The 24,020-nt window shown below is 40.9% G+C and overlaps 1 protein-coding gene across 1 annotated transcript in view; it reads left to right on the forward strand.

Moving 5' to 3' along the window:
• Positions 1-24,020, forward strand: part of usp40 (ubiquitin specific peptidase 40) — a 173,041-nt gene that overhangs the window by 36,029 nt on the left and 112,992 nt on the right. The window contains exons 8-12 of the mRNA XM_055638361.1: positions 4,942-5,064; positions 7,085-7,189; positions 7,818-7,925; positions 9,681-10,011; positions 12,744-12,825. Of these exons, the coding sequence (XP_055494336.1) occupies positions 4,942-5,064; positions 7,085-7,189; positions 7,818-7,925; positions 9,681-10,011; positions 12,744-12,825 (749 nt within the window). The remainder of the gene's footprint in view (positions 1-4,941; positions 5,065-7,084; positions 7,190-7,817; positions 7,926-9,680; positions 10,012-12,743; positions 12,826-24,020) is intronic.

Raw genomic sequence — 24,020 nt, forward strand, 5'->3', positions numbered from 1 at the left:
ATCCCGTTCTACTTCCTCTTTTCCCAACGTGACACCATTTAGATAATAATCTGCCTCCCTGTTTTTGCTACCTAAGTGGATAACCTCACATTTATCCACATTAAACTGCATCTGCCATGCATCTGCCCATTCAGCCAACCTGTCCAAGTCACTCTACATTCTCATAGCATCCTCCTCACAGTTCACACTGTCACCCAGCTTTGTGTCATCTACAAATTTGCTAATGTTTTTTTGAATCCCTTCATATAAATCATTGATGTATATTGTAAATAGCCGCGGTCCCAGCACAGAGGCTTGCGGTACCCCACTAGTCACTGCCTGCCATTGTGAAAGGGACCCGTTAATCCTTACTCTTTTTTTCCTGTCTGCCAACCAATTTTCTATCCATGTCAGCACTCTACCCCCAATACCATCCCCTAATTTTGCCCACTAATCTCCAATGTGGGATCTTATCAAATGCTTTCTGAAAATCTAGGTACACTACATCCACTGGCTCTTCCTTGTCCATTTTCCTAGTTACATCCTCAAAAAATTCCAGATGATTAGTCAAGCATGATTTCTCCTTCGTAAATCCATGCTGTCTAACCGATCCTGTTACTGCTATCCAAATTGCTATTTCATCTTTTATGATTGACTCCAGCATCTTCCCCACCACTGATGTCAGGCTAACATCTATAATTCCCTGTTTTCTCTCTCCTGCTTTTCCTAAAAAGTGGGATAACATTAGCTACCCTCCAATCCACAGGAACTGATCCTGAATCTATAGAACATTGGAAAATTATCACCAATGCGTCCATGATTTCTAGAGCCACTTCCTTAAGTACCCTGGGATGCAGACCTTCAGGCCCTGGGGATTTATCAGCCTTCAGTCCCATCAGTCTACCCAACACCATTTCCTGCCTAATGTGGATTTCCTTCAGTTCCTCCGTCACCCCAGGTCCTCTGGCGACTAGTACATCAGGAAGATTGTTTGTGTCCTCCTTTAACCTTTATAGTTTCTACTGAAGTTTTAGATGTGTATACATTTTGATAGAACTGTAAAAATCTTTCATTCATATCTTTAGGGAGTGTAAGCTGCTCACCTTTTTCTGATCTGATTTTTTTGAATGGTATGATCTCTTACCATTTTTCTCAACTGACGTGCCAGAGGTTTGTGCGGTTTGTCTCCGAATTCAAAGTTTGTCACTGAATTCAAAGTTTTTTTGCCTAGTATATTGAAATAACTTGATAACTCTTGCAGAGAGAATCTGATTTCTTAAATTTTAATAATGCTATCTTATTGTGTTTGTCAATAGAAGGATTGGCAGCATTTTCTAAATCAAGCTGTCTAATCTGTTCTTCTAATTCCAATTGTTCCATCCTGTTTTTTTAAATTTTGATACGCTTGGTATGAGATAATAGAACCTCTAATAAAGGCCTTAAAAGATTCCTATAATACAGAGGTCAAAATACTTGGTGTGTCATTTTATTGGTTTCTTCGTCCTCCAAAATATTCCAAATGGAATTTAAACTGAGGTGGTGAAGGGAGGGCTTAAACCAGAAAGGGTTATTCGAAAGAAAGAGCTACTTTAAATTTAGTTGCATCTGGTTGGGTAACTGTAGTTGGGTGGAGATTATTCCATGCTTTAATTTGTCTCATAAAATAATTCCATCTTCAAATATTCACAGCAAGCTGGATCAGTTAATATTTGAGGATTACATCTCCAGAACATTTTTTTTTATTGTGCATTCCTTCTAATTTTAAGGAGAATGTTAAGGGGCAATGATCTGAAATAATATAATTATGATATTTGGGATTTGTTATAAAAGGGATTCGTTTTGTGTCCACCGGAAAGTAATCAATACGTGTATACATTTTGTGCACGGCTGAATAAAAAGAATATTCTCTTCCGGATGGAATCGCAATCCTCCATACATCGGTTATATTTGTGTTTTTGATATGTGTTCAGGAGTTTGCTAGATTTTAATTTTGTATTACATCTCCTTTGGTGTGAGGATTTATCCAGATATTGGTCCAGAACACATTTGAAGTCTCCTCCAATTATCAGATTTTGTTGGGTGAAGTCTGAGATTGTGTTATTTTATTAAAAAATTGTGGGTTGTCAAAATTGGGGGCGTAGGTATTCACCATGGTCAGTGGGGTTGAATATAACTCCCCAGATACTATAAGATCATGGGAGCCAATAAGATCATGGGAGACCCCTTCCACCCCTGCAACGGACTGTTCCAGCTGCTACAGTCAGGCAAACGCCTCTGTTGCCATGCTGTGAGAACGGAGAGGTTGAGAAGGAGTTTCTTCCCAGAGGCCATTAGGACTGTAAACTCCCATCTCACCAGGGACTAACTTTACTGTACCATTCTACTGTTTTTTTTTTTAAATTGCTGTTTTTTGTTGCTGTTTTTTCCTTTTTCCTTCCGCACACAATATTTAATATGTAAAAGAACATGTGATTCTGTTCCATTCTGTTTGTAGTTTGTTTGTTTTTTGCACAAAGTCCGCAAGCATTGCCACTTTTCATTTCACTGCACATCTCGTATGTGTATGTGACGAATAAACTTGACTTGACTTGATAATGTAGCTACCCTCCTTATCGGCTATCGTGGCTTTGTGTTTGAATGGTATGCCTTTACGAATTATGGTTGCAGTACCTCTAGCTTTAGAAAGAAAAGTAGAATGATATAGTTGGCCAATCCAGTTAGTCTTCAGCCTGTTATGAGCTCCATCCTTGAGATGCGTCTCCTGTAAAAAATATTATATCAGCATTAATTAATTTTAGATTGGGCTAAGACCTTACCCCTTTTAATTGGCTCATTAACGCCCCTGATGTTCCAAATACAAAAGGTAATTCCTCCAGTTTTCCTAAAAGGATCGTCTTGCATTAAAGCTTACATGGTTTCCCCTGTTTCAGATGGAGTAACACAATATTTAAAATAAAACTTTTGGTTGCTGGGTGGGCGAGCCCAATTCCAAAGCCCTGCAAGTATCTCCCAAGAAAAAGTGCCTTAAAAAGAATAGATAAAGAGTGTGACAGATAGGCTAAAAAAAATTTAAAAACGTAAAAAAATCACAGCATATAGAGATACTGTGCGTGTGACCCACCCACTGTTGGGATAATTCTTGTAAACTTCCGTAGATGTTAGTTTCAATTAGCTCCGCCCCTTGCAGAGTAATACTACAAAAAAGCAACATAGAGTATAGCAAAGAAAAAACAGGAAGATCAGTAAATAATTTCCTCTGGGAGAATTAGACATCTTTTTATACAATACATATTAAGTGAATATTTGATAATTAGATTAATATATAAAACTTATTAACTTGCTTAGTGAAATTGATATGTTAAATACATAGCCAATTTAAAATCGGTAGACTTAAAGGAATGTATTAGTACCTCCAGCAGTTCAGCAGAGAGCGAGATCTCTCTCTTCTCCCTTCTCAAACACCCATCAATCCCCGACCAACTTCCCCAATCATTCTAATATCATCTCTAACCTTCCGCACATCTTGCTACAACACCCAATGCCTGTCTACACTTGCTTGACCCCTCTTTCTCTATTGACCTCTGCCCGCTCCCTGGGCATCCCACTTTCTTGCTTCTCCCTCTCCGTCTCTCCCCCGTGCCCTCCCTCTCCTCCTTCATTTTTCACATACATTCCATTACTATCTCTAATCTTAGCCTAGGCTTAGCAACCTGTCGGCCATCTTATACGATCATTTTTAAACCCATTATAAACTTATAAGCCCTTTGGAAACCCTTACAACTTTTATATCCCTGTTATAAATGCATACAGAAGGAGTGATTTAAACACACAATATAACAAGCAGTAAATAAAACATAACCCTGCTAGTAATCTGGTAAAGTCAGCTCGATGCATTTTCATGACAAAGCTATGCAAAGCGTTACTTATCCTACTTGCCCTTTGCAAAGTCTTGCGCATACTTAAATGCTTGTTCTGGGTCGGTGAAGAAACGTTCGGACTCTCTGTATGTGACCCTTAGTTTGGCTGGATATATTAGTCCATATCTAAGATCTGGTATGTCTCTGAGGATGCAGTGGTAAATTCTACTATGGAAGAATCACTATACAGTTGGTATAGTGTATCTTTTGATGGTACTCCAGCATTGAAGGAGTTCTTAACATGATTTAGCTTGCAAATACTGACCTTTGCATGCAGAACAACCAGGATTTATGTACATCAGTACAAGAAAGTTTGGGGTTTGTGTCCCTGCATGAGTGAATGTGCAAGTTACAAGTTTCTGACCGCTGTTCGGGTATAGCAACAGAGCATGAAATTATCATGGCCACCCTGTACAATTTTAATTGCTTTTAATGTTTTTCATTTACTTTAAGTTAATTAACTGTTTTAATTCTTTCAAAAATGTTTTGCTACTAAAATAAGAAATATGACCTATTTTGACAAGGTTTTGGATTTGGTGCTTTCAGAATGTAACTTATTCTGCTTTCTTCTCTACCCCACCTAGCGTGACCATCCAGTGCTATCAATTAAATGGGAAGTAGAAAACATTCGAACATGTGCTAGAACTCAGAAATATAAACAGAAAATTCTAGAAACACTCAGCAGATCAGGCAGTATTTGTGGAAGGAGGAACAGTTTGGTTTTCAGGTCTCGATCATTCTTCAGAATTGCGATTGAGATAAAACTAGTTAATTTAGGTGGCAGTGAAAGTGGTAGACGGATGAATGGAAGAAGGGGAATATCTCATTCTAGTAGAGACGTCCAGTATGTAAACTAGACAGACATTTCAGTGTGTTGCCAAGGAGTGCAACTACATCTGGGATGCAAAAGAGATCTCTTTCATTTGAGATATTAGACTGAAGTTTCATCTGCTTGTTCAGAATCTGAAGAGGAACAGGTGATTCCTGTGTCCCACCAACTCACTAATGAATATCACCTTGAATTTCTTTTTTTGTTGTTTCATAGGATAACCTGCCAGGCACTGAATATGAACTTTTTTCTGTAATCATTCACAAAGGAGGTTGCTATGGAGGCCATTACCATGCTTATATCAAAGACATCGACCAACTAGGCAACTGGTTCTCTTCAGTAAGTTCTTTACAATTGAACACATCTCATTACAAATTAGGTACATGATGATTGTTTATTGAATGTCACCACCAAAATGCTGTGCCATTTTATCTGAGGAGATGGGGGCTTTTATTGTAATTAAGTTAAATTATTTATTTTGTGTCTATCTTTAATTATTTATAGAGTACTGTGCTTGCTATTTATCTCACTTTTTTTTACTCCGTTCCAGGGTTGTTATTGTGTTGTTGTGCATCTGTTTGACCTATACAGTTTGAAACCCCCATAATATTGCTATTCAGCCATGATATGATTTTTTAATGCTAGTTGTTTTAAACTTTTAAATAAGTTTATTCAGTGCTTGGAATACCCAGCAGAAATCAATGCTCTGGGAAAAAATCGGCGGCTGAGAGGCAATGTGATAGAGTATATAAAATTATAAAAGACATAGATAGGGCAGATTTTTTCCCAGGATAGAAATTCCAAATACTAGAAGTGAGAGGTGTAAGGCAAAAGAGGAAAGTATAAAGAAGATTAGTGTAGTTTATTATTGTCGCAAGTACTAAGTTACATTGAAAACCTTTTGTGTGCTATCCAGTCAAAGAAAAGACTATACATGATTGCAATAAGCCATCCACTGAAAAAGAATCAACATTTAGTGCAAAATAAAGGGTGATTAAAGATAGTTCAAAAGTCTCCAATGATTTAGATGGGAGGTCAGGAGCGCGATTTATGAGAATTATTAGATTTTTTTTTACACAGAGAAATGGTCGGAACCTGGAACATGCTGCCAGATGAGATGGTAGAACCAGATGTGGTAGCTCTGTTTTACGTTTTTTGATCGGCAAATAAACAGGCTATAGAAGGATACAGAACATGTGCCGGCAGATAGTATTAGTTTAATTTTCAACATGGTCGGCACAGGTACAGTGGGCTGTAGGTCTGTTTCTGTGCTGTACTGTCAAATATCACATTCATCACTCTTATTTGAACTGCATTAACATTTTTAATTACATTAACAAACAATGAATGGCAATTCTTACAACTTTTAAATTTGGACTCTTAGATTTGTTTTGACACAAGATTGAGCCATTTGTCATTTAAGAAAATTTCCAATTTCTCTATATTTGAGATCCAAAAAAGATGACCTTACAGTGGGGTTTATTGAAGTTCATTCAACATTATTTGATCAATACACTTTTTGTTTATGTCCTTTGTGATAAAGGGAACAGGAAGTTATAAATTACTATGCATCTAAAGCGCTATTTGTTCATCTGCAATGTTTGCAGTGGTGTATAGCAGAATCAGACAGCACCCTAGCTTATGCAAGGACCTTTCAGAAGCCTGACACCAGAGAGGAAGAAGCTTTTCCTCAGTCTGGTGGTATGTGCTTTCATGCTTCTGTACCTTCTGCATTTCCACAGTCTCCTAAGGAACTAGAGGTTTTGGCATGCCTTCTTGTCTGTTGCATCAATGTGGCTGGTCCCCAACAGATTGTTGGTTATATTAATGCCAAGGAACTTGAAGCTCTAGAATATTTCACTTTGGTCCCATTGATGCTGATTGGGGTACGTACTGCACCATGCCTCCTGTCGATAACTAACTCCTTCATTTTGCTGATATTGAGGGAGAAGTTAGTGTCCTGTCACCATGTCATTAAGTTCTCTATCTTCTTTCTGTACTCCATCTCTTCATCGTCCATGATCCTTTGTTGCAATTTACACATGATCTATATATTACCAATTTCTCTTTAATCAGTTCATACTTGTCCAAGTGCTGTCATTGGCTTTGATATACTTCATTACATTTATCAGCAACTGTTCTTAAGTTAACAAGTCTGTAGATACTTACTTTCTACTTAATTTTCCATTCCTCACATCAAATATAAATTGCCATTTTTACATCTGAAGACATTCTTCAATTGAAAGGGTTTTCAAAGATCCTGCAGATCACTCACTCATTTCTTCAATACATAACTTTCTTGTAGTTTATTTAAATTATATTCTGTGTATTGCACATCACTAATTTGTGGTATTTTTAGGATGAAGAGAAAGCAGTCATCAGTTCAACTAAAAATCCAACAAACGATGCTAGCCCGTTGGAACTGGGAGATCCTCTGGAAATTCTGAGAGCTATTCTAGTCCAGGTATTGTATTAGATCTGGAAAACTTTGCATATATGTCAGCCTATTGCAGCCTGCACATTTCAAATTACTGCATCTATTAACATAATGATTCAAAACAAGCCATGTGAAATTGTGTTTAAAAAAAAAAAAAGACATCAAATCTTTTTTGATAGTATTCCTGTGTTTTAGAAATCCTGGCACCACTCTGAAAATGTCTTAAGTAGAACAAGTAGATAACATGAACAATGCAGGTTTCTGGTAGGAGTGATATAATTTAGTTGAATGTTTGTCATCTTCCTATTTTTTAAATAATTTTACCAGTTAATTTTACTGATCTTGATTTTTAGAAAATGTACATTTTGCTTCAATTCATTCAAGTAATGCTTCAGATATGCCATCATATTTGAAAATGAATAAACTGGGGAATGAAGCAGTTAGAATGTCATTGCTCTTCTGGCTCTACATTGGAAAATAGTTACGTGAATTTATGGCTGTTTCTTAGTCTCTACCTTCATTGACCACCAAGAACCTGGTCAGCTTGGATAGCTGGGATTACTTTGGTTTAGTCCTGGTAACATACCACAATTATAAATGTTGTTCTTAAGATATGTAACTTCTTCCTACTTCATTCTCCCATCTGTTTACTTAGTTAGGACCCGATGGCATACTGGTTGACCAGCTGGGACAGAAATTGCTGGAGAAGGTTGGTGTGGCATGGAACAAAAGATATCGCAAGCAGTGTGGGTCCATAAGGAAGGTAGGAAACCGCAATTTGATTACGGAGGAAATGGAAATTGAATATGTGGACAAAATTAATGTAACAATAATTAATTTGCAGTTGTCCGGCAGTTTTTTTGTTGTTGTTGGAGGTTCGCAACTAATGATTTTGTTTTGCAAGAGTTATGCATTATTTATGATTTATTTCATATATGAGCTGCATTGTCACTTTGCTTAGTGGTCTTCCACAAAACACAGTTTTGTTCTAGTGCTCTTGATCATGAACTCCAAATGCACACAAGTGTGCACCCTTGGACTTTAAAAAATAGTACACTTTGATTATAAGACACCATGTTGGAACACTGGTTCCCACAACAATTTTACAGTGATCTCATTGCCATATGGCTCTGTGTAGAGCAAGTCACCAAGGCAATGTGCAGATACTGCTTGTGAGCGCTGATGTTGGGAAACCTTCGATGACCAGTGCAACTGTCCACAAGTTGAAGTATCTCTCCTCATCTCCTTTTGGATATAATGGAAATTATTTCTCTCCCTCTCTCTTTGCTTGGCTGCATTGTTCTCCCAACCTGGAGATTTCACCATGATACATTCAAATGTGTTCTCTAGCCATTGAGCTGCCTATCATAGAAAGATTTCTCTCTTGGGGAGAGCCATGCATCCAACTAAAGAGAGAGAGAGACAGCATCATCCATCATACTCATCTGGAAGTGACAAAGCTGTAAAGTATTGGTGGTCTGCCAACACACGGATCAGCCACTGCCTGTCTCCAGAAAAGCCGGCATTTACTATGCCACCCAGGATGCAATTCTGAGACTTGTATTTAGTGCTAAGCAATTGAGCCACGCACCCCAGTCTTCCCAATACATCCCATCTCAGCCAGCCATTGCACTTTGCTTCAGTCCCTCGCTCTACACTGACTCATACATCGACAAGGTCATGTTAAAATGGTGCTTTTTGTGGGGCGAAGCCTTCATGCATGGATCAAGCACAGCAGTTTACAGAAGAAAGGTGGAGAAACATGAGTGGGGTGTTAGTCAGAAGTTAGCTGCAGTTGTCAGCACTGCAGCTCTGTTAGTAATGTCTTTGTAATGCTATAATGACCCTTTTTGGTGCTGATTGCATTAGTGCACTTATTCCTAGGAACGCATCCTGATCGTAACTTTCTGTAGGAATGTTACAAAATTTTGAGATTTTAAATATCAAGCCTGTAATTTATCCCATCAGATAAAGCATAAAAAGAACTTTAATTTGATACCTAATTCACTTTCATATCTTCAGTATTAAAAATGTTATGGTCATTTTATTACTTGGAAATTAGCATCTTGTTCCTTATTGCTTTTCCATTGACTTAACACAAAAGCTGTGATCGAGGACAGTCAAAAGCCCATGATCTTCTTAAAAATTAAGAGAACTGAATGAAATTTTCAGTTATTATAGATTGAAGCATTCTGAAACAAATATGAAACATCTTACTTGGATGACCTGAAATTAAAGGTTTTGTAACAATGCTACTTTCTGAATATGAAAATGACATTGAATCCTTTTTTTTTTTGCTAGTAGGAGGTTGCTGTTGCTCTTTACTGGTTAACAGAAACAATGGTGTAAAACTTGCAGGAGTTTTTCTTGAAATTGTAATAGCTGCCGTGTCTTGGTTGAACTTAAACCGGGTAAAAATATCAATTGTTGCCCAGCCTACCACCTTTAGGCATTACTGTTAAATTACTAGTGCCGCTGTGTTTAAGAGAAAGTCACATTACAATCTTTTCTCTTCCAGTTTCTCGAGAGTCATCCTGATGTGTTTCTGTTAAAAGCAAATGGAGCGCGGGTTGCTCTAAAACACTCTGAACATGGTTACTCAGGGCAACAGCTCAATAAAACCAAAGTCAGGAAAACACAGATAGGAAATTCCAAAGCTGACAGTGAACATGGGGATGATGCGGAGAGAACACAGTCTATCACACCTACTTCTGAAGTTCATTGGTTTGATTTTGATGATTCCCAAGTGCGTCCTATTCAAGAGAAAGACATTGAGAAGCAATTTCAGGGCAAGGAATGTGCCTACATGTTGTTTTACAGAAAATCTCAACTGCAGCGACCAGAGCAGGGTAAAGTATCAGTTATGGTGCTTTTATTTTACAATATCATCCTAATTAGCCAGTAATTCTTAAGATGGCAAGGATTCAGCTGAATCACAGACTGGCTTGATCTATTTTAGGTTTGTTATGTGTCGTATTGTTTTATGTCATTTATCAGCTGACACCAGCACTCGCGCAGTGAATGCTTAAATCAAGCTTGTCAGCAATCCCTATGCTAATCATGTTGCTGAATCATCAGCTTCTCTTTGGGGATAATGTGACATGCTGACATTGCTGGTGTGAACAGTGCAGAAACATATCAGCTCTCTATGGCAGATGTAACTAGATAAATAAGTTCAAAAGGACTGCACAACTGTTAAACTTGGAAATGAAACCTATTTGAATGATTTACCCGTTCTGTTGTTCGAACTTTCAGTTGCTTCTGTCGGTGTCAAAATGATGTGAACAAGAAGTGTAATCAGTGATCTGTGCTGTTGTACTGAATTTTCATAGCTGTTAAAGGTTCAACATTATGTCTGCACACATCTGGCCATTTTTGAGCTATGCGTGCTAACCTATGCCTAGTTTAAGTGAGATACATTTCATCTGTGAACTTGTGTCCAGTATTAACAAACAGAAACTTTACAAATGAAAATATATTCCTTTATAACTTGAATTATAGTCTTGGGTCTCAGAATTTACCAAACTCTCTGGTGTCTTGTTAACTAACAGTATAATTACTAATATCCATCTGTATTTCATACTTTAAAATGTGTGTGATTTTTATTCGTCAACATATATTTGCTTTGATCACAACCTGCAGTTAATGAAAAATATGGTCTTTCATGGTAATCTTTAATATAATATTGCATCTATTGACTCGGGATCAGTTCCTGTGGATTGGAGGGGAGCTAATGTTATCCCACTTTTTAAGAAAGGCGGGAGAGAGAAAACGGAATTATAGACCAGTTAGCCTGACATCGGTAGTGGGGAAGATGCTGGAGTTAATTATAGAAGATGAGATAGCCGAACATTTGGTTAGCAGTAACAGGAACGGCCCGAGTCAGCATGGATTTACGAAGGGGAAATCATGCTTGACTAATCTTCTGGAATTTTTTGAAGATGTAACTAGGAAAATGGACAAGGGAGAGCCAGTAGATGTAGTGTACCTGGACTTTCAGAAAGCATTTGATAAGGTCTCACATAGGAGATTAGTAGGCAAAATTAGGGCACATGGTATTGGGGGTAGTGTGCTGACATGGATAGAGAATTGGTTGGCAGACAGGAAACAAAGAGTAGGGATTAAGGGGTCCCTTTCAGAATGGCAGGCAGTGACTAGTGTGGTACCTCATGGCTTGGTGCTGGGACCGCAGCTATTTACAATATACATCAATGATTTGGATGAAGGGATTCAAAAGTAACATCAGCAACTTTGCAGATGACACAAAGCTGGGTTGCAGTGTGAATTGTGAGGAGGATGCTATGAGAGTGCAGGGTGACTTGGACAGGTTGGGGGAGTGGGCAGATGCATGGCAGATGAAGTTTAATGCAGATAAATGTGAGATTATCCACTTTGGTAGCAAAAGCAGGAAGGCAGATTACTATCTAAATGGCATCAAGTTGGGAAAAGGGGAAGTACAACGAGATCTGGGGTTCCTTGTACATCAGTCTATGAAAGTAAGCATGCAGGTACAGCAGGCAGTGAAGAAAGCGAATGGCATGTTGGCCTTTATAACAAGAGGAATCAAATATAGGAGCAAAGAGGTCCTTCTGCAGTTGTACAGGGCCCTAGTGAGACCACACCTGGAGTATTGTGTACAGTTTTGGTTCCCTAATTTTAGGAAGGATATTCTTGCTGTTGAGGGAGTGCAGCATAGGTTTACAAGGATAATTCCCGGAATGGCGGGACTGTCATATGCTGAGAGAATGGAGCAGCTGGGCTTATACACTCTGGAGTTTAGAAGGATGAGAGGGTATCTCATTGAAACATATAAGATTGTTAAGGGTTTGGACACGCTAGAGGCAGGAAACATGTTCCCGATGTTGGGGAAGTCCAGAACCAGGGACCACAGTTTAAGAACAAGGAGTAAGCCATTTAGAACGGAGACGAGGAAACACTTTTTCTCACAGAGAGTGGTGAGTCTGTGGAATTCTCTGCCTCAGAGGGTAGTGGAGGTAGGTTATCTGGATGCTTTCAAGAGCGAGCTAGATAGGGCTCTTAAAAATAGCGGAGTCAGCGAATATTGGGGATGATCAGCCATGATCACATTGCATGGTGGTGATGGCTCGAAGGGCCGAATGGCCTACTCCTGCACCTATTGTCTATTGTCTATTGTCTATCTGATAATCTGAAAATAAAAAGATATTATGTTTTGATCCTCAAAACAGATATGCCAAATTAACCAGTAAGCTTTCAGAGTATAGAAAATGACAGATCGCCTTAAACGTTACTGTCTCAGCAAGACAACACCAAGCATATTACTTCATGTTGATTGTAGTTGAGGCAATGACCATTGGATATTATAAGGGGAGAGATCATAAACATGTTTAAGGTACAGGGCTACGATTACATGGAGAATGGAGCAGGGAATCTGTTCTAGCTTAATATAGTGGATCTGGAACAGATGCTAAATTATCTCCATTTGTGTTGTCAACTTGTGCCATAGGCACCACAGTTGTGCAAGTGTTGAAGGTACTGTTGTGGATTTTCAATAACCTGTGCTGAAATAATGAAAGTTTACTTCATTTTTATGGTTCCGTAGCCCGAGGAAATTCAAGGTACAAAGTACCAGCCAATTTGCAGGAAGAGATGGCCACCCTAGATGCCAATCTTCAGCAGCAAAGGTAATTTCTGTAACATGATTAACAAGATTTGTCGAGGAAAGAATACTGATGTCAGGGAAAGGGGTGCGACAAAGATAGAATGTAGCCAGAGACAGTAAGACTAGTGAGAGAACTGGGAAGAGTGAGGGGATGTAGAAAGAAAGGAAGGCTATCTGAAGTTGTCAATGTCTGAAGTAGGGTCTCGACTCGAAACGTCCCTCATTCCTTCTCTCCAGAGATGCTGACTGACTCACTGAGTTACTCCAGCATTTTGTGTCTAACAAGATTTGTCTGTTTGGAATAAAGTATTTTACATTGGAAGCAACCAAAGAAATAGTAACAATCATTAAGTACAATAAGGGAACTATAAACTCCAGCCATTCAGCAGGGCGGTGCAGAAAAGGCAATGTCGGATGAATAACAAGGGAGCCATACACAGCCTCATGGTGCTACTACGCATTGAATTATTTATTAAAAACTAATTTGGAGTGTTGTGTTCAGTTTTAGTCACCCTGCTAGAGGAAGGATGTTGTTGGAAAGAGTGCAGAGGTTTACGAGGATGTTGCCAGGACTTGAGGGCCTGAGCTATAGAGCGGGCAGGCTAGGACTTTATTTCTTGGGGGGCAGGAGGAAGTGGGGTGATTTTTGAGAGGTGTATACACTTATGAGGGGAATTGATAGTGTAAATGCACAGTCTTTCACCCAGAGTTGGGGAATGAAGAACCAGGGAACAGAGGTTTAAGCTGAGAGGGTAAGATTTAATAGGAACCTGAGGGGCAACTTTCTCACATAGAGGGTGGTGAGTACATTGAATGAGTCGCCAGCAGAGGTAGTTGAGGTGAGTACAAAAACAACATTTAAAAGACATTGCCAGGTACATGGATAGGAAAGATTTAGATATGGGCCTAACGCGGGCAGGTAGGACTAGTGTAGATGGCGCATCTTGGTTGGCTTGAGCAATTTGGGTTGAAGGGCTTGTCTGTGCTCTACGACGCTCATGGATGCAGACTAATGACCTATTGTGGCTAAGCAGTGATGTTTTGGAATATAGTTAGTCAGCCATTATTTCCAAACAGTAGTTACATAGATAACACAATTCTCAAAAAATGCTCGTAAATCATAATACGTTTATAAATGTTCAAGTGTTTTATTGTCATGTGTCCCTGATAGGACAATGAAATTCCTGCTTTGCTTTAACACACCAGAATATAGTAGGCACGAATACTGAACAGATCAGTGTGTCCATATACCAATGCATAAATATATACACACATGAAGTGCAAATAAACAGATTATTGGCTATTAATGTTCAGAGTTTCGCCCGAGCCGAGTTGAAAAGCCTGATGGCTGTGGGGAAGAAGCTGTTCCTGAACCTGGTCGTTGCAGTCTTCAGGCTCCTGTACCTTCTACCTGAAGGTAGTGGGGAGATGAGTGTATGGCCCGGATGGTGTGGGTCCTTGATGATGCTGCCAGCCTATTTGAGGCAGCGACTGTGATAGATCTCCTCGATGGACGGGAGGTCAGATCCAATGATGGACTGGGTAGTGTTTACCACTTTTTGTAGTCTTGTCCGCTCCAGGGCCTTCAAGTTTCTGAACCAAGCCACAATGCAACCAGTCAGCATGCTCTCCACTGTGCACCTGTAGAAGTTAGAGAGAGTCCTCTTGACATACCAACTCTCCGTAATCTTCTCAGGAAATGGAGGCACTGATGTGCTTTCTTTATGATTGCATCAGTCATTTTGAACCAGGAGAGATCTTCAGAGATATGCACGCCCAGGTATTTGAAGCTCTTGACCCTTTCCACCGTCGACCCGTTGATATAAACGTGACTGGGTCCCCATCCTCCCCCTTCCAAAGTCCACAATCAGTTCCTTGGTTTTGCTGGTGTTGAGGACCAGGTTATTGTGCTGGCACCATTTGGTCAGTCGGTCGATCTCACTTCTCAGAATCCAAGGTCCTTTATGGGTTAACTAAATTCCTTTTTTTTTCTGAGAGAAAAAAAAATATCTTCAACACATGCATTTTCTTTAGTGGAACAAAATTGATGTAAAGAAAAAGTCAAATTTGCCTCTGGTTCTTATTAAATCTTTCCTCTCTCACCTTAAACGTGTCTTCTGGTTCATGATACCCCTACTCTGGGTAAAAGACACCGTGCCTTCACCCTATCTGTCCCCTCGTGTTGTTAATCACATCTAGAATATCAAAATCCTAATTGGGCATGGTAATTATACTCTGGAAGATGAATGCAAATTGTTGAGATAAACATATTTAAAACAGAGTATGGGTATTTTCAAATGAAACAAAATAAGAATGTGCTCTTTCCCTTGCCATTAGGTTGACACATCTAGGTTATTTATAGAAAGAAACACTTGCTGTTTGATTCTGTTTGCAATAAACTGTACTTCAAAACTAAATTTAGTTTACATTAGTTTATTGTCACCTGTACTGAGGTACAGTGAAAAGCCTTTCTTTCGTGCTATCCAGTCGGCGGAAAGACAATTCATGATTGCTATGTAATTTTTCTTTATTTTTAATTATACTCATTATTTCTTAATACTTTAGGGAAATATAATGTGCAAGTCAAAATTGTATCAATGAAATCTGATACTTTACTCTGGCTAATCGATTAACCCTATGTTTGTTCAGTACTTCACAAAGCATTTTTTTATTTAACATATAGCTCAATGTCAATATTCAAGTTTTGGAAATTGTTTCATGTTTTAGAGAATATATTTAAAAATTGCCTAATAATTCATTTAACTTTTAAAAATCAGCTACAAGTGCAAAATAATATTAATTTTTTTGAGAGAAATGAAGTTTCCACTTAATTTCCACGAAGAAAATGAACTTTGCGTTGGAACAGTAGCAGCAGTGGGCCATATACAGTGCCTTCCATAATGTGTGGGACAAAGACCCATCATTTATTTATTTGCCTCTGTACTCCACAATTTGAGATTTGTAATAGAAAAAAATTCACATGTGGTTAAAGTGCACATTGTCAAATTTTATTAAAGGGTGTTTTTTATACATTTTGGTTTCACCATGTAGAAATTACAGCTGTGTTTATACATAGGCCCCCGTCCCCCCATTTCAGGGCGCCATAATGTTTGGGACACAGGGCCTCACAGGCATTTGTAATTGTTCAGGTGTGTCTCCTTAATTGCCTCCTTAATGCAGGTATAAGAGAGCTCTAAGCACCTAGTCTTTCCTCCAGTCTTCCCATCACTGTTGGAAACCTTTATTGCTGTTTATCAACAAAGTTGTGCCAATGAAACTCATCAAAGCCATTATGAGACTGAGATACAAGAATATAACTGTTAGAGACATCCGTTTGTGGTTTCATAAATAATTTCAAGTTATTTAGTTTCAAACCTGGTTTAATGGTTATCGAGAATGCAACGTTACGATAAAGCCGTAGTCACCGAAAACCCCTGTTAACACTCCCACAGCCTGGGCAACCCTCGCATGCGCAGGATAACTTCCCCCAGGTACTGCGTCTGCAATAGCTCAACATAGACTGTAAACACAGTGACTAATCTAACAGACTGTAAACACAGTGACTAATCTACATCCCCTTTCCTTATCTCCTGCTCCATATAATGACAAAATATCTTGTCAAGTAGTAAATGTAGCAGGACTTACAAAATGTCGGAAAATGACCAAAATACAATACAACCGACCCCGGCTTACTGACTGACGGGCCCGCCCGCAGTAGAGTGTGTTCTGTACAGACCTTCAGTGGTGTTCAAAGGCCAGCAGCTTGGCTACGGGTACCTGAACCTTGGAGCTGCTCAGTGTCTATATTTCTTGTCTGTCTCTTGTTAGCGGGAGCGTTTCAGTGTTGTAGTCTTTTGACCCTTGTCCAGTATCTGAGGTGGATGATCGGTGTCACTTGGATTTAGCTGTGTTGGTGGGGCAGGCTCGATTAACATGTGCAAACTGTGTCTATGATTCCTTCTGTACAGCTTTCCTTCTGAGAGAATAATGCTAACATATAGGAATACCTGGGCTCCTGGGCATATTTCCTATACCATGCCTGTTACGACTTGACGGTTGTAGCGTTGTGGGGTCTGTAACCTGACAACCTGTCCTCCATTTAAAGGCTGAAGTGGTCAACTTGATTGCACTTGTCATAGCACACTTTTTGTTGTGACTGCCCTTTTATTTAGAAGCTGGGCTTTTACCTCTGAGTCTTACGCATGTGGTTCAAAAGCAGCTTCCTTGAGATTGAAGAGTATAGACAATAGGTGCAAAGTAGGTGAGGAGTAGGCCATTCGGTCCTTCGAACCAGCACCACCATTCAATGTGATCATGGCTGATCATCCCCAATCAGTACCCCGTTCCTACCTTCTCCCATATCCCCTGACTCCGCTATCTTTAAGAGCCCTATCTAGCTCTCTCTTGAAAATATCCAGAGAACTGGCCTCCACCGACCTCTGAGGCAGAGAATTCCACACACTCACAACTCTGGGGGAAAAAGTGTTTCCTCGTCTCCGTTCTAAATGGTTTACCCCTTATTCTTAAACTGTGGCACCCTGGTTCTGGACTCCCCTCACTTCGGGAACATGTTTCCTGCCTCTAGCGTGTCCAAACCCGTAATAATTTCATATGTTTCAATAAGATCCCCTCTCATCCTTCTAAACTCCAGAGTATACCAGCCCCGCTGCTTCATTCTCTCAGCATATGACAGTCCCCGCCATCCCGGGAATTAACCTTGTAAACCTACGCTGCACTCCCTCAATAGGAATAATGTCCTTTCTCAAATTAGGGGACCGAAAGTGCACACAACACTCCAGGTCTCACTATGGCCCTGTACAACTGCAGAAGGACCTCTTTGCTCCTATACTCGACTACTCTTGTTATAAAGGCCAACATGCCATTCACTTTCTTCACTGCCTGCTGTAACTGCGTACTTACTTTCATAGACTGATGAACAAGGATCCCCTATTCCCAACTTGATGCCATTTAGATAGTAATCTGCCTTCCTGCTTTTGATACCAAAGTGGATAACCTCAACATTTATCCACATTAAGCTTCATCTGCCATGCATCTGCCCAATCTCCCAATCTGTCCAAGTCGCCGTGCATTCTCATAGCATCCTCCTCACACCCCACTAGTCACTGCCATTCTGAAAGGGACCCGTTAATCCATACTCTTTGTTTCCTGTCTGCCAACCAATTTTTTTTTATCCGTGTCAGTACCTTATCCCCAAGCCCAAGTGCTCGAATTTTGCCCACCTATCTCCTATGTGAGACCTTATCAAATGCTTTCTGAAAGTCCAGGTACACTATATCCACTGGCTCTCCCTTGTCCATTTTCCCAGCTTCACCCTCAAAAAAGTCCAGAAGATTAGTCAAGCATGATTTCCCCTTCGTAAAATCCATGCTGACTTGGACCGATCCGAGCTAGCTCTGATATGCTATCCAAATGTGCGGGCTATTTCATCTGTTATAATTGACTCCAGTATCTTCCCCACCACTGATTGTCAGGCTAACTGGTCTATAATTCCCTGTTTTCTATCTCCTTCCTTTCTTAAAAAGTGAGATAAACATTAGCTACCCTCCAATCCACAGGAACTGATCCTGAGTCTATAGAACATTGGAAAATGATCACCAATGCATCCACGATTTCTAGAGCCACTTCCTTAAGTACCCTGGGATGCAGACCATCAGGCCCTGGGGATTTATCAGCCTTCAGTCCCATCAATCTACCCAACACCATTTCCTGCCTTATGTGGATTTCCTTCAGTTCCTCCGTTACCCCTTAGATCCTCTGGCCACTGCTATATCAGAAAGATTGTTGTGTCCTCCTTAGTGAAGACAGATCCAAAGTACCTGTTCAACTCATCTGCCCCTTGTTCCCATAATAAATTCACCTTTTTTGGTCTTCAAAGGCCAACTTTGGTCTTAACTATTTTTTTTCTCTTCACATACCTAAAGGAGCTTTTACTATCCTCCTTTATATTCTTGGATAGCTTACCTTCGTACCTCATTGTTTCTCCCCATATTGCCTTTTTAGTTATCTTCTGTTGCTCTTTAAACATTACCAAATCCTCTTGTACGTGTCTGCCTTGACATTAAGGGCCTGTCCCATGAGCATGCGACTGCATGCGGCAAGCGCGACCAAACCAGAAGCGGGGGCCGCGCGGAGGTCGAGCGACAGTCCTGCGGGAAAGATTCGCGCGTGAATGTACGGCGCCGAGCGGTGCGTACGGCCATCCACGCTCAAGGGGCGGCTGTGGGTCTTTGTGCTGGCGATCCAAGCTTTGTGGCACGTTCTGAGATTGAGGATGTTTAGAAAAAACATCACGTTCGCTCTCGTGAGACTTCTCCATGATGGGGGTTGATTAGCGCTGTGGACAGCTGCCAAGCTCTTTCAGCTAACCCATTAGATTGGGGTTACTCTGGTTGCTGGTAACATGAGTGAAGTCCCAATGTGTGCGCAAAGTCTTTTTTTAAGCGCTGGCTTGTTGAACTGACTGGCATTGTCTGATATGAGGGTGTGTGTGGTGCTCCATGAACTGAAAAGTGCCTCTTAAATTTTGAGATGAATGTTGCTGAAGTAGTGTCACAAGTTGTGTCAATTTTCATTACCAGCCTGAATATGAGTTCACTAGCATCAAGTACTGCTGACTGTGCCATTCAAAGATGTCTGTTGCCACAGTCGACCAAAGGCAGGTCTGGAATCTGGATGCAGCAGGAAGTAGTTCTTTCCGCTGGTGTGTGTAAGTTTGTGCTGTTACACACAGAGCATGACTGTATCTCCTTGTTGAGTCGTCTGTCATTGTAGGCCAGAAAAACTATGCCTCTTGCTCTCCGTTTAGTAGCTTCTGCACCAGGAGGCCCTCTGTGCATGATGCTGATGTACTCCACTTTTTGCAGTGACAAAGGAATGACGCTTGTGACCCTTCATGATGACCCTGTCTTCAATAGTTATTTTTTCTCTAAAAGAAAAATAAGGGCGAGCAGGTGGAAGATTGCGCTGTTTGCTGGGCCAATCATGTCTGATGATAGTGCTGAGTGTTCTGCAGGGTTGTGTCATCTGCTGTGTGTCTCTTAATTCAAAGCGAGAAGAGAATATGTAGTTGACTGTCATGACATCAAAACTGTCCTCCTCAGCATGCCGAACTATGGAACTCCTGGTGCATATGTTTACACTTTAGGACAGGTGATGCTGTACTTTTGAAAGTCTTAGCATCGTCCCTTTGAAGTCTTGCCGGTGCTGCATGTATATGGGCTTTTTCAGTATGGTGACCAGGGGCTGGTGGTCCTTTTCTATGGCTACGAAACTTGCCATAGATGTAATTCATTGAATTTTGGTGTCGGTTAGCGTCCGGAACACACAAAACCACCTCCAACCTGTTTGCTTTTAACAATTTGAGCATATCTGGTTTTGGTGTCGGTTAAGCGTCCGTGAAGCATATGCTACTGGGTTTTTTCTTCCTGCAAACATGCTTTGCACCAAGGGTTTTGGGGCCCCATATGTGAAACATCACAGGTAAGTGGTCACGTGCGTGCGTTTTGTGCCTCAAAAGTTTGGATTGCTTTGTTGCTGCTGGTTCCATGCCATTAGTTTGTGCTTGGAATTCAGTGTCTTTGTGTGTGAGGTTGTCGCAGTGGGTAGCCGTCAGCTGACTAGGTTTGGAATGAATTTCCCAAAGTAAGTCCCAGAAATCACTTTGCAGAGCTGGGACATCGACTGGCACTGGCCCATTTCACTGATTGCTTTTGTTTTGGAAGGGTCGGCTTTGAGGCCTTCATTGTCAACCGATGTGTCCAACATAGCTTGACCTGGTTCAGCCGGAACCTGCACTGAGCGGATGTGAGCCTCAAGTTCACCTTTCTGGCACGGATGAGCACTTTTTGCTCAAGTTTAGCTTCGTGTTCTTCCACGTTTTTACCTCCAATGACCCCCCGTTATGTCGTTGACTATGATCGCACAGGGAGTCCGTAATGGCAATCCTTAAAAAACCTGTAGTGACCAAAAGAAGTGCTAAAAGTGGTTAGCATTGAAGATGTGCGGTCAAGTGAAATCTGGCAAAAGGTAGAGTTCTTAGCATCTAAAACAGAAAACACAGTTGCATTTGACATGTGTGCAGCCATTTCCTCCACAGTACGCATAGGGTGATGTGGCCTTTTCAAAGCAGTGTTCATGTCTGGATTAATGCAATTGTCTGATTCCTGTTTATCCTTTTGTTTGGTGGACAACCACAGATGGACACCCTCATCAGTTGGCTCAGACATAGGCGTGATGATGACACGAATTCCCTGCATCCTCTCTAGCTCAGCTTTGACTCTGTCCTTCATAACCGCAGGAAATGCGATGTGCAGGCACCCGAACAACGGGTATCACATTCCGGGTCAAGTGTCCTCGATAGGTTTCAGGCAGCTTCCCAAGCTCATCAGCGAAGAGATCGCTGTATCCTGTTGGAATTTGATTGTAACAGATCATCTTCAGTGGGGCTCAACTGTAGTGAACATCTTTACTGAATGAGACCAAGCCCATTTGCCTGCATGCACGTAGCCCTTGCAATGGCAGAACTCCTCTTAGACAATGTAAAAATGACTATGTGTATGCAATCCCTCTAGGTGGCACTGGCAAACTAACCATACCAACAGTTTTGATCTTATGCCCCCATTTGCAACAAGTTTTGTGGCTTTAATGCATGCTTATTATTTGTTCTTAATCCTGCAGTGTTCAAATGTATCAAAAACATTACACTTGGTACCTTTCATTTCAACCGGAATGCCATTAACTTGCACAGACCAAAACATCATCATTTTTTTCTATTTTGTTGAATCAAGTCATTTGCAGTATTATTCCACTGACATAGAATGTTTCAATCAGCACTGCTGTCGGGTTGGTTCAGGTTTTAGCTGGGGAACAGTTCTCTTAGGTCTCTGACTGTAGTAGGGTTTGATGTGTGGACTTGCCAGCACTTTTTTAAATGATTCAAATGTTTACAGGCATAGCACTGTTGACCAAAAGCTGCACATTTGTCTCTTTAGCTTTGCATGACTACCTCCACAGTTGTTGCAGTTGGCTATACACTGTCCCAGTTTTTTAAAAACTTTTTTCATTTTTTATCTTGGGCTTTTGTTTTCTGATGAACCTAGCCTAGACTGCATCAACATTTTGTGACAGAGTGCTGTGGAGAAGCCAGTGTTTTGTTTGTGCTCTTCAGTCATCTCATGAATTTTAGACAGGTGGAGACAGCCTTAAACTAATGTCAAATTATTATCATTGCAGTAGCATTCTTTCTCAAATTGTCATTATTGATACCACAGACCAGTCTGTCTCTAATAAGCTCCTCATAGAGATTTCCAAATTTGCAGCTTTTTGCTTTAAACCTTTAAATCACTGACATATTCAATGTCTCACACAGCCTTTGATTGCGTGTGCTGAACTTGTGTTTTTTCCATAGTAACGTTTAGAGTGAGGGGTTGCATAATCTCCCAAAATTTCCTCTTGAGGTATTCAGGATCCTCTTTGGATTCCGCGCGGGGAACGAGAATGTCTCCTCCCTCACTGGGCTCCCTCACTTCCCCCGCGTACCCATTCACGTTCAATGGCCTGCGGTCCCGTTAGATTGAGGAGAATGCCGCATGAGTGTGGGTTTGACTTGTCAGAGTGTGCCTCCACGCTGAAAACGGTGCATATTCTTGTTTCAAAAATCGGCCTAGTGTTTGCCGATGTTACCGTCAAAGACGAGTGGGGTCCAGCATCCGGAATCCATCCTCCATTGTTGACTGTTTAGCCTTTGCTAGCTGCATCGTCTAGCATGCTTAATTAGTTGTCTTTCGCTTGAAAAAAAACAATCCAGGTTCCGAAAAAACACAGTCCTTGAAAGTGCCGGAGGGTAAAAATTCTGTTTCCGGAGTAAAAATTCTGAACCATGTTTGCAGGTTGTTCAAAAATAATGTTTCAAGTTGCCTATTTAGTTTCAAACCTGGTTGAATGACTATCGAGGATGTGAAACGTTACAGATAAAGCGGTCACACGAAAACCCCTATTAACACTCCCACACCCCCCCCCCCAAGTAAGCAACCGCGGGCAGTGGCCCAGGTATAACGTCTCCACACCACGGAGGACCCGCATCTGCGAAGAATAGCTCACAATCGAAGTGGTAAGACTACAGTGACTAATCTACCACAGCAGGCTTGTAACCAAAGACTCAACCGCTTTGAACATCATTAAGAAAGCATCGAGCGCACTTAGCAATCGTTGGGGGGAGGGGGGGCTAAGGATGGCCGCTAAGGGAGGGGCTTCCCAGCGCATGAGGGAAGAATTCCTCTTAATAAAGCACAAGAATTTTCCCCAGACACTTGTTTCCGACAGAATCGAAACCTCTTTCAGGAATCCGATGGGACTTTGGTCAAGACCACTGTCCGCAGAAGACTTCAATGAACAAGAGAAAGTACAGAGGAGCCTACAACAGCAAGAGCCAACCGCACTGGTGTTAGACCTCAAAATTAGGACTGTCGGCTGGTTACAGTTTGCCTAGCAATACTTAAAAGCGGAACCACAGTTCCTGGAAAAAAGTTTTATGGACAACGATGAGACAAATACATAACTTATATCAAAGTGAGTGCCAAGCGCAAAGTATGGAGCGGAGGAAAAGGAACTGCCCGAGATCCCAAGCATTCCACCCACCTCTGTGAGACACCTGGTTGGGGGTTGGGGGTGTAATCGGACTGTGCATATATTGTCTGACTGAAGGTACTGTCTCCAATTATCCTTCATTGAGGATACAACTGCTGATGTTAAGTAGCATAAGGAATCTAAAGTGTATAGACACATCCTTCTGCGAATGTTCAACAGATGCCTCAAAACATTGGCCGGCCGTTTCATTCTAGGGCAGCCAATGAAAAACATACTGTTAACGCAACATAGGAGTTATTGAAGCTAAAAAATTGGAGTCTGTGGAGCGAGTCTGCTGACCCAAGGGCATGCCAGTTATATGCTGAAGAGGGAAAACATGCGTGCTAGCCCCCAAAAAAGAGAAGCTAAAGGATGCTGCAATACAGGCCTGGCAGAGCATCACAGAGGAAGACACCAGGGTAACGGTGATATATGAATCGCAGACTTCAGCAGTCATTGCATGAAAGGATAGCACAAAGATAAACAGGACTACTTTTGTACGACATTGCTGGGATCCCGAAGTATGGTCCTCTGAAATGGGGGGGACCAGTATACAAATAGGATAAATATAAA

This window comes from Leucoraja erinacea, chromosome 7, assembly GCF_028641065.1.
Source record: "Leucoraja erinacea ecotype New England chromosome 7, Leri_hhj_1, whole genome shotgun sequence".
NCBI lineage: Eukaryota > Metazoa > Chordata > Chondrichthyes > Rajiformes > Rajidae > Leucoraja > Leucoraja erinaceus.